The 18,040-nt window shown below is 40.5% G+C and overlaps 1 protein-coding gene across 4 annotated transcripts in view; it reads right to left on the reverse strand.

The window, feature by feature from the left end:
* RALGAPA2 (Ral GTPase activating protein catalytic subunit alpha 2) overlaps positions 1–18,040 on the reverse strand; it is a 330,682-nt gene that overhangs the window by 129,570 nt on the left and 183,072 nt on the right. For all 4 annotated transcript variants that reach the window (XM_039216611.1, XM_039216612.1, XM_039216610.1 and 1 more), the window contains exons 24-27: positions 16,479–16,607; positions 11,378–11,506; positions 10,481–10,539; positions 3,330–3,438 (exon numbers count right to left, since the gene is read on the reverse strand). In XM_039216611.1, coding sequence (XP_039072542.1) covers positions 3,330–3,438; positions 10,481–10,539; positions 11,378–11,506; positions 16,479–16,607 — 426 coding nt within the window. The remainder of the gene's footprint in view (positions 1–3,329; positions 3,439–10,480; positions 10,540–11,377; positions 11,507–16,478; positions 16,608–18,040) is intronic.

The raw sequence follows: 18,040 nt of genomic DNA on the forward strand, positions 1-18,040 counted from the left end.
GCCCCGAACCACGGGCTCCCCTGCTCTCCCTACCTTATTACCTAAAGCTGAAAGGTTTGTCGCTGATTTTGGGTCTCTCTGGATTCGTAGCTGGATATGTAGCTTAGTTATTTCCACACCAAGTCACATGAAGCAGATACCAATTGACCTCAGCACCACACAGACACAGAAAAGTCAACACTGAGCAGCTCAGTACAAAGGTACAGGACAAGGAAGAAGGTAAGGCAAAGGGGATTACTTTGAACTCTACAGAATAAACACTTCCCCAATGTTCCTTCCTGATAGGTGCAAAGTGCACCCAGGGCAAGAGCATCTGCACTCAAGGGGCTCTCAGAGCCTGGCCTCGAGGCCTCAGATGACCTGATGTTCATGGGCCTCTTTCAGTCCCTCAAACACTCTGGCTTGCTTCTGCCTCAGGGCCTTAGCCCTTACTCCCTGCTTTGCCTGGGACGCTCATTCCCCCGGTCTGCACATCGCTGGCACTGCCACATCTTTCAGATCATGGCACTAAAGGTCTCCTCCTCTTGCCACACATCACAAGGAGTGGCAGCCTACCCGCTCCAGCTCTTCAGCTCCATCCTGCTTTGCTCTCATGCTTTCCTCATGGCATTAAGGGCTATTGTCTGCCTGTTCTTTTGTGTGTCTAGTTTTCTACATCTTGTTTACCATTATATTCCTAATGCCTTGCACACCTCCCTGAGAAGTAATGCATGGTGAGTCCTAGGTGAAGATGGGACCAAGGGAGTGAAGACCAGGAGTAGCCACTGGATGTTTCCACTTCATCACAGGGGTCAAGTTGTGGGGTGGAAACATAAGGCTGGCACAGCTCTTACATCTATCTAGAAGCTGGGAGCAGAAAAGATGACAAGAAAGAAATGAGAGGTATGAGACCAGACAAAAAGCCTCTGGGCAGAGGGGTAAGGTGTGAGAGGTGGCAGGTGGCACAGAGGACGGTTGGAGGGGGTGGTAATAAAGCCGAGCCTAGGCCAGAAGAAGGCAGAGGGAGAGTGTTTCCTTCCAGGCAGCAGGCGGCAGGGCACTGCGGAAGGCCAGGTCAGGCTGGAGGGCTGCAGGTGGGGTGCTACTGCTGATGCATGAATGCTGCAAGGGTGGTGAGGAGAGACAGATCACTCATACACTCACCCACTGATTCAGCACATATTCATGGAGTAATGACAATGTGCCAGCACTGAGGGTGACATGTGGGAGCTGCACTTGTGAGGAGCACAGCAGGATGGACAGGTTGTTGAATTGCTGTGTTGTACACCTGAAACTAATGTCACACCGTGTGTCAACTATACTAAAAAAAAAAAAAAAAAAGGTAATCACCCCCCTAAAAAAAACACATACAGGAGAAGGAATTCTGGGAAATGTTCAGGCTTAGCTAAATGGACAAGAACTAAGGCACCAGCTGCTCCACCACACAGCACCATACTCTGCTCCAACCCACCAGCATCTTCCTGCTCTTAGGATATATACCAACTTGTTTCTACCCCAGGGCCCTTTTCCTTGGAGCTCCTTCTGCCTGGAGGGTCCCTTCCCCACACACTGCCCAGCTTCTTATTACTCCTTTCCCCACTTACATGCTACGTTTTCCTTTTACAGAGCATCTCTTGCTCTCATTCCTCTCTACAATGCATATGGGTGGTTGCTCGGCCAGTATCAATTCCCCCCTCTCTCCTTAACGAATAGATCTACTTCCAGGTGCCTTCTCTCTCCCATGCAAGCCCTCTCTCCCAGCTCCAGAAATGTGCCCTAACAGGCTTAAATGAATCAGAAGATTTTATTCCCAGTCTCAGTCACTGGTAGAGGGATGAGTGAGAAACCTAGGCTAATGTATCTCAGTACCTCTTACGAGAATGCTGTGATGGAAGTCTCGCAGAACACAAACAAGGACACATGGGACCCTGACTCCTACTGGCAGACATCCTCCAGCCCTGCACGTGTCCCACCCTAACATGAAGCCACCTCTGTGGACTACAGAGCAGATTAGACAATTAGGTCAGTGCTGACTGTTAATCTCCTGGATCAACCAACTCCGACCTCTTCCACACCCATGAATTTATTAATCAGTATGTTCCCATGTTGTTAAGGCTGCAAAGATCAGCATGGGCTAGGCCAGAGGGCTGGATGCCAAGCCATGGGCAGGGGATGTCCCTGGCTGGTTATCCTGTGGGTTCAAGCACAAAGGATGACACAGCACTGTCACTGGCCTGGTGATGACTGTCCCAGTGTCAGCTACAATTGCTATTACAATTGCACATGACAGGCAGCAGAGAAGGGTGGGCATGAGCCTGGACACTGGTATCAGATGCATAGTTCAGGGTCTGAACTTTGGCTCGACCAGGCTCTAGACCCTGGAAAGAGCTCCTTGACCCTCCTGCACCTCGGTTCCTCCACTATAAAATGAGACAAGTGCCTCACAGCTGAGAACATACACAAACGCCTAGCACAGTGCCTGGCAGGGACTATGCATTTACCGGTTCTGGGGGTATAATAACAGCAGTGCTAATAATTACCACCATCTCTAAGCAGGAGCCAGAAAGGGACCCTGCAGGCTTTGAACCCTGGTTTAGGAAATGGCCTAACAGTATGTATATAGTTTGGTTTTGGTTTTTTTCATGTTACGCAGATCTGCTCTTGGTGCCATTTCCATCCCTTCAAGCCCGTGTGCTTATGACTGGATTTCTCTGGGTCTGCTTTCCTCTGGTATGACATAGTAATTGTACCATCTACCTTGTGGAGTTGTTCTGAAGTATTGAGAGACTTTATCGTGCATCTGGCAGCATGACTGCCCAGTCAATGGCAAAAAAACCCCAAATAAACAAACAAATAAAACCAGTAAACACACACAAAAAAAACAAGCCCCCCAACAACAAACACAGAGAAGAAAACAAACAAACCAAAAAACCATCTCCTCTTTTCATTACCAAAGCAAAGGAAGAAAGACATCCGAAAAATGTGAAGGCCCAATCAGGTGGGGAGCGAGTACTCAGGTCTCTCCCAGTCCCAAGGCAGAAATCACACTTTCTTGTCACTATTACCAACAGTTGTGCTGCTTGCCACAGGAAGTGCCCGGCCCACAGGGGAACCCTACTTGGGCATAGGGTTTAGTCCAGGAAAGCTCAGCCACCAGTAGGGAAGCAGCTGTTGGTGGTCTCTTTTGTGAGCCTCACAGGACACTCAACGTGGCTCTCAGAAAAACTATTTTTGATTTAAAACCCCTCACTGATATAGGAGAAAATAGCGATGGGGCTAATTCAAACTAGAACTGGTTGAATATCTGGGATACAGATTACTGTCAAATACACATCATGAATTGGTAATACCTTCAAAGTGACGCCTATCACATTGACAGCCTCTTTCAGCTGAGGATGGCTCGTACACTGGGCAAGCTCTTCGCATATCCAGACCCCCAGGGAGCAAATGGCAATGCATCTTTTGAAGAAGAAGGAAAAAGAGGAAAACTCTCAAAAAATTTCACATATTTTCTTGGTATTTTCAAGTGACAAAAGTATTTTAAATCTTTTTTTTTTTTTTTTACAAAGTAGCAAAAATTACACATACACTAACAGAGTGTCTTCCTGAGAAAAAATATAAGGTACCCTCAATAGTTCAGTTTTCAGGACAACACAAATAATGACATTGGTTAATAATTATTTAATGAAGTAAATGGTATATTTCCTGTTAATAGTCACAGCCCATATATCAGTTACTTTTGCTGACATTTTTCTTTTAATTTTAGAGAGCACACCCATGAGTGGAGGAAAGGGGCAGAGGAAGAGAGAGAATCATTTTTTAAAATAAAATTTATTGTCAAATTGGCTAACAAACAGTGTGTGCAGTGTGCTCTTGGTTTGGGGGTAGATTCTGAGGTTCACTGCTTGCATACAGCACCCAGTGCTCATTCCAACAATGCCCATCACTCATTTTCCCTCTCCCCCACTCCTTCATCCACCCTCAGTTTGTTCTCTGTATTTAAGTGTCTCTTGTGGTTTGCCTCCCTCCCTCTCTGTTTGTAACTATTTTTTCCCCTTCCCTTCCCCCATGGTCATCTGTTAAGTTTTTCAAGATCCACATATGAATGAAAACATATGATATCCGTCTTTCTATGACTGACTTATTTCACTCAGCATAATACTTTCCAGTTCCATCCATGTTGCTGCAAATGGCATGATTTCATTCTTTCTCATTGCCAAGTAGTATTCCATTATATATATAAGCCACATCTTCTTTATCCATTCATCAGTTGATGGTCCTTTAGGCCCTTTCCATGATTTGGCTGTTGTTGAAAGTGCTGCTGTAAACACTGGGGTCCATGTGCCCCTATGAATCAGCACTCCTGTATCCTTTGGATAAATTCCTACTAATGCTATTGCTTGGTCATAAGGTAGTTCTAGTTTTAATTTTTTGAGGCACCTTCACACTATTTTCCAGAGTGGCTGTACCAGTTTGCATTCCCACCAACAGTGTAAGAGGTTCCATTTTCTCCACATCCTCACCAGCATCTGTTGTTTCCTGAGTTGTTAAATTTATTGTTGCTGACATTTTTAATTACACTGTATTGCTTCAAGATAGTTTTGAGGAATAATCAAAAACATGAATCTCAGAAAATCATTGGAAATTGAGTTTGTAATTGTTTTCCCTACAATAAAACACACAATATCTACTACAAACAGAAGACAAACCCTATATTTCATTGTAAAGAATATTTGAACATAACTTCCAGTATCTGCTGCACTGTTATTTCTTTTAAACAATATGTGAAGACAAAGCCTTCTTCAAATTACACAGTCCTTTAAAAATTATCTTTCTCAATTATAAATCATTTTTAAATGGTAATTCTCTTTGGAACTGATATATTCCACTTCTTTTTGCAATGATCAAAAAGTGATATTCCTGTTAATTTTTAATGAATGCCTACATATAAAATTTAAATACTTGCTTCCAAACCTACTCACTTTCAAAACCAAAGTGGGTTCAAGCCACTACTTGGAACCAGACGTCAGCTGTAGGATGTATATGTTGCTCTTTGTAATAAGAGGTCATATCCAGTATCAACTAAAGTAAACGTACTGCTCAGCTCTCCATAGTAAAAGTTCTTTGTATTCAGTATAGCTCAGCAATTAAAATAAATATATTTTGAGGTTTTAAAACCACTATATTTCACTGGATTCTCACCTCTTTAAATTAGGATAGATTAAGGGCTTCAGAACACATTTATTAAAAGTACTTTGTAGGCTGTGTCACCTTCTACCTATACACACTCAGTATAAATAGGCAGGCCAGTTTATAAGGTATGCCTAGCCTTCTTTGGTTCTCTGACAACAGCATCATACACGAATTCCACATGCTTTGAACCCTCGATGTCCCTCACTGTAGAACTGTCTCCTCTTGCCTCATTCCTACACTTATTCTCAGTCTAGAAACTGCACTACGTATTCTTAGTCTGCACTCTTTGCCATGTATTCTATATGCTTTCAAATTGCCTCTTAATTTTCCCCCAGCTTAACTCAGACTCTGATTGTTCAACCCACTAAAATCTCTCTAACTTGGAATTATACCCCCAATCATATTTTTACCACTTCAAGAGCCTCTCTTCCTTTGCATGCTTGAATGTGTAATGTGTGTGTATGTGTGTATATAAACACACACATTTTTTTTTTTTTACAACCCATTAACCTTTCTGTTAAATGTAATTCATTCAGAGCAAAGATCTCTCATTTCTTAGGAACACCTGCATTACTCTGTAAGTATTAGCCCTGCACGAACGAGAACTTTTGTGACCCATAAAGTGGTTTCCTAATGTGAACCACTCTCACCTGGCTTGAATTTTAAAACCACACTAGCTTATAGCAGCTCTTCAATGCTACTTTCTTTCCAATTTATCATTTAGTATCCCTATCTAGCATCTTGCTATTCTAACACTCTGTTACTCCTTGCATGTTTGAGTTGTCAGTTACGTTCTCTGTATCCCAAATGTGTCCTTTGTGATCCCAAATGAGTTCAAGCTCTCAAAACTTTTTTTAGCTAATGGAAACACCACCTTCGCTCTCCTTTGTATGTCAACGTGCTTTCTGGAACTGTCTGCTGCTATGCCATCTCATACCACCCCAGTTTACATAAAAGAAACTTATATTTTTTCTTAACTTTTCTACATTACTACCACTCACAATTATAGCTATCTTGTCTCATAATTCTCCTCCATTTACTTGGAATCTTGATCATATTTCTGCTTATCTGCACTTGCATGACCTCAATTTCACTGTCTAACTCCTTTCACACTCAGCTAATAAAGAGAGCATATCATACGCATTCTATTCCATTTTTAACTCCATAGAAATTTGGCTTTCTACAGTAAGGAAAAAGTGAGAGGGGAAGGTATTGCCAAAACATGCTAAAGATTTGAATGTGGGAGGTATGTAAAAAGGAGAAATCAAGGATTTCCCCCAAGTTTCGGGATAGAAAATCTGAGATGATGGTGCCCTTTATCAAGGGGGAGTCTGCAGGATGGTCAGGAGGCTCAAGGATTCAGTTGTGCTTGTGTTAATTTTGCATGTGTTAAGACATCCAAGTTGAGATATCAAGTAGGCAGTTTAATATATAAGCCTGAATATATGGGGGGTTCATAGAAGAGGCCATGTAAATAAATGCAGTATCATCAGCAAGTAGGTGGTATTTAAAGTATAGTTAAAATGGATAAGAGTACCTAGGAGCATCATTGAGGGAAGAGAGGACCACCCCTAAACCTTGAGTCACTAAGTTGCAGAAGTGAGGTGCAGGGGAGAGACAGAACAGGAGAAGCTGTGGTGATATAGGAAGAGAATCAGAAGATTATATTCTAAGGAAGTGGCATTGTTTAGGAAGAGGGTAAAGACAGCCTAATTTCAGATTAGTAAGACAAGTACGCATATTACAGTATCTTTTTTAAAAAATATTTATTTTGAGAGAGAGAGAGCATGTATGTGCATGAGCAGGGGAGGGGCAAGAGGGAGGGAGGGATAGAGGGGAGAGAGAGGGGAGAGAGGAGAGAGGAGAGAGGAGAGAGGAGAGAGAGAGAGAGAGAGAGAGAGAAAATCCCAACCAGGCTCTGTGCTGTCAGCACAGAGCTTGATGTGGGGCTCGATCCCATGATATCCTGGGATCATGACCTGAACAGAAATCAAGAGTTGGATGCCTAACTGACTGAGCCACACAGGAACCCCATTAAAATTTCTAATGACTCCTAAAAAATTAGAGGAAATAAATAGAATGTGGAAAAAATCATCTGGAAGGAAGGAAGTTAAGAAGTAAGGAAGAATGGAAGGAAAAGAGAGGGGAAGAAATGAAAGCAAGAAAAGGGAGAAAATGAGAGAATACTGAGGACAAATAACAGAATATAAAGATGAAAAAAATACATCCAAATATCTCAGAAATTGCAGTAAATGTAAATGAACTAAAGATTCAGTTAAAAGATAAAAATCAGACAGGATAAATGTACAAAATAAACTATGTACAATTTTTGCAAAGACATTTAAAGAGAAGAATATAGAAAAGTAAGTTTAAAGGGATAGAAAATATTAGGGTGCCTCAGTGGCTCAATGGGTTAAGCATCCAACTCTTGGTTTCAGCTCAGGTCATGATCTCACAGTTTGTGAGTTCAAGCCCCATGCAGGGCTCTGTGCTGACAGCATGGAACCTGTTTGGGATTCCATCTCCCTCTCTCTCTCTGTCCCTCCCCTGCTTGCTAGTGCACTCGCTCTCTCTCTGTCTCTCTGTCTCTCAAAAATAAATAAATAAACATTTAAAAAATAAAAATAAAAGGATAGAAAATATCATTTAAAAATATCTGAATCAATATCAGACAAGTGGTCTTTAAGGTAGGGGTGCCTGGGTGGCTCAGTTGGTTGAGCGTCCAACTTCAGCTCATATCATGATCCCGCGGTTTGCAAGTTCAAGCTCTGCATTGGGCTCTGTGCTGGCTGATGGCTCAGAGCCTGGAGCCTGCTTCAGATTTTGTGTTTCCCTCCCTCTCTGCCCCTTATCTGCTCATACTCTGTCTCTGTCTCTGTCTCTATCTCAAAAATAAATAAAAGAAATGGGATTCTATATAGAGATTTGATAATTCTATATTTCTATGCAGCTCCTAATATAGCTTCAAAATATATAAAACAAAGATTGACAGATATATAAGGAAAAATAGACAAATGTACCACAATAGTGGGATATTTTAATCCATCTTTCTCAGTTAATGATGAAAAAAATTAGAAAGAACTTAAGATATTTGAAAGACATGATTAAAAAATTAATTGAATGGACACATTGAGAGCACCACACCCAAGAACTGAAGAAATGATATACACATTCTTTTCAACCATATATAGGGCATTTGTAAAAATGACTACATATTGGGCTATAGAGCAAATCTCAACAATTTCGAAGACTGTCACTTGGCAGACAACATATTTAATCTACGATGCCTTTAAGACATCAGTAACAAAAAATAAAAATAAAAATAACTATGTGTTTAGAAATAAAGAAATATATCTCTAAATAAATTGTGACTCAATAAAAGAATCATAATGGAAACTGGAGAAAATTTGTAGTGGAAAAATATTACATATCAGAATGTAGAAAACTCAGATAAAATAGCATTAGAAATAAATATATGGACTTAAATGCTGGTATTTGTAAGGAGAAAGGCTGAATTAGTATACTGAGTTAATATATTGGTATATATCAGAATTAATATACTGATAAAAATAAAATGAGTGACAGAAGGTAAAGAAAGCAAAAGAAAGAATATTAAAAAGAGCAGAAAGTAGAAAATAAAAACAAATACAGAATAAAGAGGCTGAACAAAGACAAAAGTATATTCTTTGAAAAGACTAATAAAGTTGATAGGTCTTTGGCAAGATGTGTGAGAAAAATCACAGAGTACAGAAAAGGGTCAAAGATTATGAAGTGCATATATGTAGCAGATAGCTACAGGAGTGAAAGAGATGAAAAGATAGCAAAAGGATAATGGACCCATCAGGAATGTCAGGGCATTTCAACACTTAGAAGGAATGGACAAACTTCTAGACAACTTTAGTTTATCTAAGCTGTCAAATAAAATAAAACGTGTTAAAATTCCTAAACAATCATGGAAAAAAATAAGTCCGTGGTTAACCTTCTCATAAATACCCAGAACTAGATAGTTTTACCATCAAAGTCTAAATACACAAGAGCATGAACTCTAATTTTACAAAAACTCTTGCTGACTTAAGAGAATGAAATAAATACTTCACTCGTTTTGGAAGAGTACATAATCCTGCAATCAAGCCTGGTAAGGACAGGATGGGGAAAGAAAATGACAGGCCATAAATATAAACGTAACTTTCCTGAACAAAATGTCAGTCAAATCAGATCCAGTACTGTATAAGCTAAGTTAAGTTTATCCCAAAATTCAGGGTTACTCTAATATGAACAAATTGATAATGAATTTACAGCTTTTGGTAATGGAAGACTAGAAAATGTAGACTAAACCATCCACTGAAGCCAGTAAAGATGTTAGTTAAAAAAAAAAAAAAAAAAAAAGCAACGCCCTCCTCACCCCAATCCTCTTAAATTCATCAAAGAGCTAACGAGGCAGTGATGGTTGATGGGCTGCTAGAGAGAGAGCAGGGCAGGAACCTGTTCCTTGGAGGCAGCAAGAGGCTGAGCTGGGCTTCTGGTGACCTTATGGGGTTGGAGGCAGGGCGTAAGAAACTGGTGTCCCCTTCCCTCCACTGGTGCTCCCAGCTTTAGGCTTTACCTTGGAAGGACAGGTGGCCGCTTGTCATTATGTAGGAGGCCCAGAAAACCTATCTGGTAACACACAGCAGCAATCTAAGATGTTTGGCGGAGGCAACCAAAAATATTTCCAGACATTGCTAAATGTTTCCTGGGGTACAAAATCACCTCTGGTTGAGAATCACTACCCTATACATACACCATTTGCAAGAGTTTTGGTTTATCCTTCCATCTTGTTCTTCATTAAAAATATCAGGGAGTGCACGTATATATTTGTAATCTTTCCTTTCACAAGATTTAATAAAACCTTCTGTACCTTACAGTTTTCACTTAATAATGGCACACTTTAAAAAAATTAAGTAAAGCACTTTCTCAACATAATTCTTACTATACATAATTTTTTTTTGAGAGAGAGAGTGTGTATGTGTGTGTGTGTATGTGTGTGTGCAAGCAGGGAGAGGTGTAGAGAAAGAAAGAGAGAGAATCCTAAGCAGTGCTCAGACCAGAGCCTGATGTGGGGCTTGATCCCATAACTGTGAGATCAGAACCTGAGCTGAAATCAAGAGTCGGATGTTTAACTGATTGAGCTACCCAGGTGCCCCTTTACTATACTTTTTAGTGTGTATATGAGTAATGTGGAAAAAGTGTTTTTTTTAAACATTAACTGTTTACACATAAATTTGTATCTTAAAATCCTAAAATAGTTTACCTTTTAGTTAACATTTACCTTGCACATTCATTTGGTTCCTCTGTGGCATTCTTCAGTAAAATATTTATGAGGTAATGCTAAAAACACAAAATTAAGTAAAATAAAAACTTTGTTTAGTAGTTGGTTTCCCACATGTTCTGACTGTGTTCCAGACAGTCAGGAGCTCCTGAGGGACCAGGGAGGACCTGGGAGGAAGAGACACAGGGCTCGGGGGAGCAGCCTGGTGGTGGGTGGTCTCACCCAGAGCCTCCCTGGGCAATTAAGCCAGCCTAGAGAAGAAGGCTTCTGGGCACATGATAAAAACCTAGCAAAGCAATTGAGACTTCAGGTAAGAAAAGCTCGATTTTCTTTTACTTTAATTAGATTATACATTGTACACTAAATTATATATTATAATTATGTACCATAAATAGATTGATTCTGAGATTTGAAAAGCATATTTGTTTGCCTCAAAGTCAGTTGAGGGGAGAACAAATGCTTACTTTTATTCTCTAAGGAATGAATAACCTGACATTTCAAATTATTAGTAGTATTTAATCAGGCGAACAATGGGACTGGATATTTAGTTTATTTCAATTATTTCTTATAAGCTCATTTGATGCACTAATGCACAATTGAACCTAAAATTATTACAGAGGATGATTCATTACGTAATTATGATCCATAGGCATGATAAACAGGTCTAATAAAAAACACCCAAGGAACCTATCAGTTATAACTGCAATATGCTCTGAATCGAATACATTTAATCCCCCGAAAACAGCCTTCTGAAAAAAAAAACAACAGCTGAAACATTTAAACAATAAAGCAGAACTTTTAGGGATAAGAAGGTCAATGTACAATAATGGAAGAGATAGCCACAGAGGTAGAATGAAAAGATGCTAAACCCGAGATTCACTCAAATGCGGTAGGTACCTTAACGTCTTCGGTTCCTGTGATGACCTCACTGACTTCCGGCACAGACTGCAGCAAAGGGATCTCCCGGTAGGTATTTGGAAAGCAGACAAGAGAACCAAGAATGGTGAGAGCTTCTGAATGAGGTGCCTGTGCACAAAAAAGTGAAAGCGCCCATTTTTCTTTTGCTAAGCCAGAAACTTTACATAAGCAACAGACTTTACTTTTTCATGATTTCGAGAGGGAATATTTATAATTATTTTATCCTAGATAATATTGAACTATGCTGTTTTTTTTTTTTTCTCCAGGTGAGTAGTTAAGCAAGAGACGTTTATTTAAATGAAATAGCAAATTTCCAAGGAACTGGAAAATAACATATACTTGAATATAAAAACGCATTGTGAAAACTGGTCTGCAGATGCATTCAGAATCAGAAAAGCAAATGACTCAATTATGACTTTTACCTTTTATTTTCATGCTTTTAGTCTTAATGTTCTTGACAAGTCAGGGTAAGTGATATCAACTTAGTATTATTTTTGCTGTGAAGACAGTTAACAAAAATTCATAAGGGAGAGGGGTTGAAGCTGAATTTCAGAAGGCAGAGAAAGAACAGACATCATCTACCAAATTTCCCATCTCACCAAGAACTACTTTGCAAAACAAGATATAGTGATTGACATCTAGTGAGATACAAAATCACTTGTTTGTCCATTACTGAAATCAGGAATATATCAAAGGAGGTATTTCACAAGATTTCAGTTCAGCCAATACTTACTAGCAGCTATGATTAGCCAAGAATAGGGCAGGCAGGTACCAAGATTACAGAGGTATGTCACTTGCCCACTTCCCATCTGTCTATCCATCCATCTTTTTTTTTAAGTTTATTTATTTTTGAGAGGGGGGTTAGTGAGGGAGGGGCAGAGAGAATGAAGACAGAGAATCCTAAGCAGGCTCCCTGCTGTCTACACAGAGCACAAACCACAAGATCATGAACTGAGCTGAAGTCAAGAGACAGATGCTTAGCCGACTGAGCCACCCAGCCATCCATCCTTCTATCTACTATTATCTACTAATTATAACAATGGCGGCAAACACAGAACTCTCACTTGGTGCTAGGCACTGTTCTAAATGCTGTACAAGCATTTCGTCCTAGAATACCCTCAGCAACCCAATGACCTAGATACTATTATCATTTCCACTTTACAAATGAGAAAACTGAGGCTCGGAGAAATTCAGTGGCTTTTCAAGTGACAGACCCTGATTTGCACTGAGGCCATCTATCTTTAGGGTCCACACTGGGCCTATATTGTTAAGCACTCAAGGTAGGAAATGAAAGGGAGTCTCCCTCCCCCAGAGAGATTGCAGTGAGGCACGCAGAGTGTGGGAGGAGAGGCAAATAGTAGTTATATGCAATTCAGGGAAGCATGTGCTATGTGAGCCATAGAGTGGGAATATCACAGAAACCCAGAACATTCATCTTTTACCTCACTTGGTTCTCATCAGCACACAGGTAAACAAAAGACAATATAAAACACATAAAGAGATATTCTATGGTAATCAAAATGAGGCAATGGTTTGTTCTGTTCAGGACAGTTAGGGACACTAAGACCAACTGCTGCTAAAAGTCACATAAAACCACAGGAGCCAGTCAGGCTGGTAGAGTGAGGGAGTGAGGTGAGGGGTGAGAGGCATGGTATGGACAGTGGGAATGGAAAAGGCAGAGGACCCGGGTACCCATGGACCTGAAGAAGGCCCCAAGTGCACAGTGCTGGGAGGCCATGGAGGCCCTGGAGTTCCCCAGTGGTGGAGTCTGAGAAAGACACCAGGGCTCCCAGGAAGAGAACCCCAGGGCCACGTGGCACAGTTCCCATCTCACTGCACCTGAACAGTGGTCCCCTCAGAATGGAGCAGGAGTGTGGGGTGATGGATGCTCTAAGGGAGAGTGGAGTATGAGGCGGTCACTGAAGCACAGCACAGGTCGGAGTGAAGGCAGCTATGAGTGCAGCCATGGCATCAGGGATGAGGTCGCTGTATCTTTTATGGTTTATTTCATTTTCTACATACAAATACAAAGCATTGATGTAGGTGCTTGCTCCTTCGTGCCTGGGAACACCTGCATCATTTGGCCCTGGGGCACTTTTCTTGGCTCCTAAGGTAGTCTGACAGTCTCAGTGCTGGAACACCTCATTTCCTCAGGATCTAACTCTGGGATGTTGACTGCAGTTCTGTGCCCTTTTCTCTCTCAGATCTATATTCATTCCCAAAGGATATTCAGACCCATGATTTCAATGCCTCCTAAACGTTGTACTCCTCGGTATTTCTCTCTAGACCAGACTTCCCTCCTGAAGTCCAGATTTGTATGTCATCTCGTCTCAGGTGTCAAGAGGGATCTCACACTGATGAGCTTCACCTGGACCACAGTCCTGTCCTTCTGTGTAACACTACCTTACCTTCAGCACTCTGTCCCCTCATCCGAGGCCTTTCCTTTCCTTTATTTTATGTTAAGAAGCAAACTCAAGACATTGTGCCATTCTACCTCTGAGGTCTCCAGCAACCCTGCTTTGGTTTTTTCTTTGCATACATCACTGTCTGAGTTGTTAGTCACTTAGTATTTGTAACCACCACAAAGGGAGGGGTTAGGTCATCTTCATCACTTCTCTACCCCAGTGGGTGCTCAATAAGTAGCATCTTGAGATAAGGGGCGGCTGCTGCTGACCCCGTTTATCTGATGAACACTGATGGTCTTTCAGGTCTCTGCCTCAGCTTCACTTCTTCCGTGAAGACCTTTCAAATGTATGTCTTCCCCTCCACCTCTCACCCAGCAGAATGAACATTTCCTCAGTTGGTGCCCCTCTGGGTTCTGGATGTGATTCTACTGTAGCTTCTAGAAACGTACATGTAAGTGAACACTTGCTGTACCCATCATCTGGTTCCTTGAGGGTAAGGGTCTTGTCATACTCAGCTAGAACAGGTCCTAGCATGTAAGTGCACAGTGTTTCTCAAACAGCCTTGCTTTGTTGGCCTTCACTAACTGCTGCCCTTTATTCACCAATCTTTTTTTTTTTTTGACTATCCACCAGACAATCTCATTTTAGACTTCATCGAGATTGATACCTTCCCCTGAGTGGCCTTAACTATTGTGTCGTACATCAAGCCCAGCTTGAACTGTGGACATTTAGGTTGCATGATAGGCTATATAACAACTAGATATAAAACATCAGGTCTTAAATAAAATATTCAATGAATGTAGTAAATCGAAATAATTTTTTGGCCTAAGCACTGAGCCCAGGGGAAGACCAAATTTATACACAGGAGAAAGAGGCCTGTGTGCCTAAACATACTGTCTAAGGATAGAGAACAGTACAAGGCAACATAGAGATGGAACCCAGGTCCAACCCTATACAGTTCCAGGATCAAGCACAGAAAGGGGATTATATGCAATACTCTGTCTTACGTGCACAACACCATGTATCTGTTCCATTGGTGATGGACATTTGGATTAGTTCTAGGTTTTGGTTACTGCAAAGAATGTTTCTTGGGCACGAGCTCTTACACATCTTTCGGTGACCTGTGCACGCACTTCTCTTTCCTTCAGCAGGGCATAGCAAGGGTACTGCAAACTTGTATTTAACTTGTGTTAGCCAAAAACTTTGACTGAGTAGGCATATTCCATCACCAGTTCCCCTACAGCTTTAAACCTCAAGTTTAAACCAAGAGAGAAATTCTAAGTAATTTAGAGTTACTATTCCTTCATGTAACTCTTACATTCACATGATCATATTTTCTTTCTCTTTTTTAAAAAATATTTTGGAAAGCTACTTTAATATATCTAGCCAAGAGATAAGTTTTCACAGAGACTGACTGCCATGCATGGCATCATCTCTAGAAAGGATGCCAGCATTTTTACAGGAAACTCTAGTGTCAAGTAAGAAAAATATCAATAAAGAAGCATGCTTTTTTCCTATATCCTGTGAAGTTATTCAATGTTGATCTGAATGGAAAAAATAAATTTGAAGGTTCTTTGAGAATGATTATCCTAAAATTTTTTCAGACTTAAAATAGTATAAAAATTTGTCCTATTCCTTAAAAAGAAAACAACAGTTGAACAAATTCAACATCTTTCTTCTTCCTTTTTTTCTTCTAGTTTTCTTTTTTTATACTTCCCTTTCACCTCTGGCTCTTTTCCCTTCCCTTTGCTTTTTAACTTATCCTTATAAGAAAAAAGTTAGCACATGAAAAAATCAGCATGAAATACCATCTATATAAGGTATTAAAACAACTTAATTTAAAATCCATGGTTGCAGTTTGAATTTACCCTGCAGAGAAGTAAGTAGAGTGAAAAAGTAGCAATATATTAAACAAAATTTAGGTGGCTAGAGACTCATACTGATTTCAATACAAGTCCCCAGAAAACAGTAAAGCTAAATTTATTCACAGCATTTGAAAAGGAAAACAGTGAGTCTAAACAGGTAACAGTTGTACAGAGCACAAAAGTGAGAGGTCCTTTCTATGTAAATGTAAAAGTGTTCTCTCAAAAGGCATTAACACATTGCCCTAATAATGGAGGTAAATGTGGAGATTGCAGATAGTTTTTTTGTAGCCATGAATGTTCACTTAGTCCACCTGATTTTCATTTTTTACTGTAAGAATTTTGCCAGTTTTATTGCACATTAATATGTATTCAATATCTGCTTAAAATTTAAATGTTCTAACATTAAAAAATATTTTATTAGACTTATAATAACCAAGACAGTAATTTAAAAAATTATTGATAATATACACTTAAAATTCTCTCTTTACTACAGACATCTCTGTGCCACCATTTACTGCAAAATGCTAATAGACTCTAAGAGACATGTCCTGCATCTGACTGTGTAAATGTGCTGAAATATTAGTGAGGATATGATTTTTCACACTCTGGCCTTTTGATGAAACGCCTTCCCAATACCAGTGTGTCATCTTATCCTACAATTTCACACATCAGCTGCCAGGGCATCTACCCCAGAGCCCAGTTTCACATTGCACTAATGAGTCAACACCTGTTAAGAGTGGAGAAATCTGAACCTTGTTAGCGATTGTGAAGCCTCCTGGGAGTTTGGATGCTGAGCATTGTCATACTTACCGCCGGCGTGTCTGTACTGAGGACCCTGGCAGCGGCCGTGATGAAGTCTCCCACCAGCATTGAGAAGCCAGGCAAACCCAGGGAGAAGAAGCGGGGAGGACAGTGCCTTATAATAGTATTTAAGATATCCTAGAAGGGAAGATAAGAAAGCACAGCTCTAATTTTCAAGAACAAAATTCCACAGTAGGCACTTCATTTGTAATATGGCCACTGTATGATAACCTAACGGTCACAGAAATTTTTCAGTCAAGAGGGGAGTGGGAGATGACCTCACCCATCTCCAAGGGCTCTCATACCCATTTTATAGAAAGCAAAGGGACACTAAGTTGTAAGATGATGTGCCCCAAATCTAAAGCATGGCATTGGGACTAGACACTTCTTCCATCTTCTACCTGAAGGTGAGATCTTCAGACAAGCTCCAGGAGTGTTGAGGTAGATATATAAAAAGACCTGCAAACATCTATTTCTTTCAAAACCATCCAATTTTCAAAAGTTAAAGCACGCTGTTCCATGAAAAAAATCTTTAAGTAGGCAAGGAGATGGACATTTTTACTCTTTGGATAATTCTGTGTGTTAAACAATGGGAATGAATAGAGCATGGTCATATTCTAAGCTTGGGCAGTCAGTGAGGCTTTGGGTACAAGTGTGACCGTGAGGAAAGCGCAAATGTAGCAGTCGCCATTTACATGCAGCATGAAAACCCCCGACTGCCCAGACACCTGGTGTTGCCGTGTCTGGAGTGGCCTGTCCGAGGTGGGTGGCAGACTGTCCCCTGTCCACCAGCTCTGTTTTGAGACAGCCACCACATTCCGGCCTATGGCAGAGCAGGGCTCCACTACCAGACAGCATTCATGCCACCCATGGTCAGGCCACAGCTCTGAAGCCACCTGTGCGAATGTGTGTGTGTACACGGGGAATTAGTCAGAAAAGCACAAACTTCTCTTACGAAATTCTAGGCCATGCACATTAATCAAACATACTGAAGTACTAGAGTTATGTGTCTTGTCGTTATTCAACCTATAGTTAGTCTCAAAATATAAACAAGAAGCAAAACTTTTAAAAATCTGATTTATTTTCTCAGATTTCATTGTGATTATTTTTAAAAAATCCTTTAAAATAATCCAGGGGCACCTGGGTGTCTCGGTTGAGTGTCCAACTCTTGATGTCAGTTGGCTCAGGTCATGATCTCATGGTCCATGAGATCAAGCCCCACATCATCAGGCTGTGCACTGACAGCGTGGAATCTGCTTAGGATTCTCTCTTTCCCTCTCTCTCTGCCCCTCACACACTCACCCACACACTCTCTTTCTCTTTCTTTCAAAATAAATAAACTTAAAATAAATGAATAACATAATCCTGACTCAATTTAATTAAATTAGAGCAAAGTAGCAGCAACATGCTAAATCCTAACATGTTAAGTCCTTTGCAATACATATAACCCCATTTCACAGCTTGTAATCTTGAAAGAGAATTTATATGTGTTCACAATACATTTTTTTCCAAGACTTATTTTTGTCCTTACATAGGAGATTCATTTAGTTTCTATGAATTGTGCTGTTCAT

Source organism: Hyaena hyaena, unplaced genomic scaffold, assembly GCF_003009895.1.
Source record: "Hyaena hyaena isolate Hyena2069 unplaced genomic scaffold, ASM300989v1 scaffold_643, whole genome shotgun sequence".
In the NCBI taxonomy this organism is placed as follows: Eukaryota; Metazoa; Chordata; class Mammalia; order Carnivora; family Hyaenidae; genus Hyaena; species Hyaena hyaena.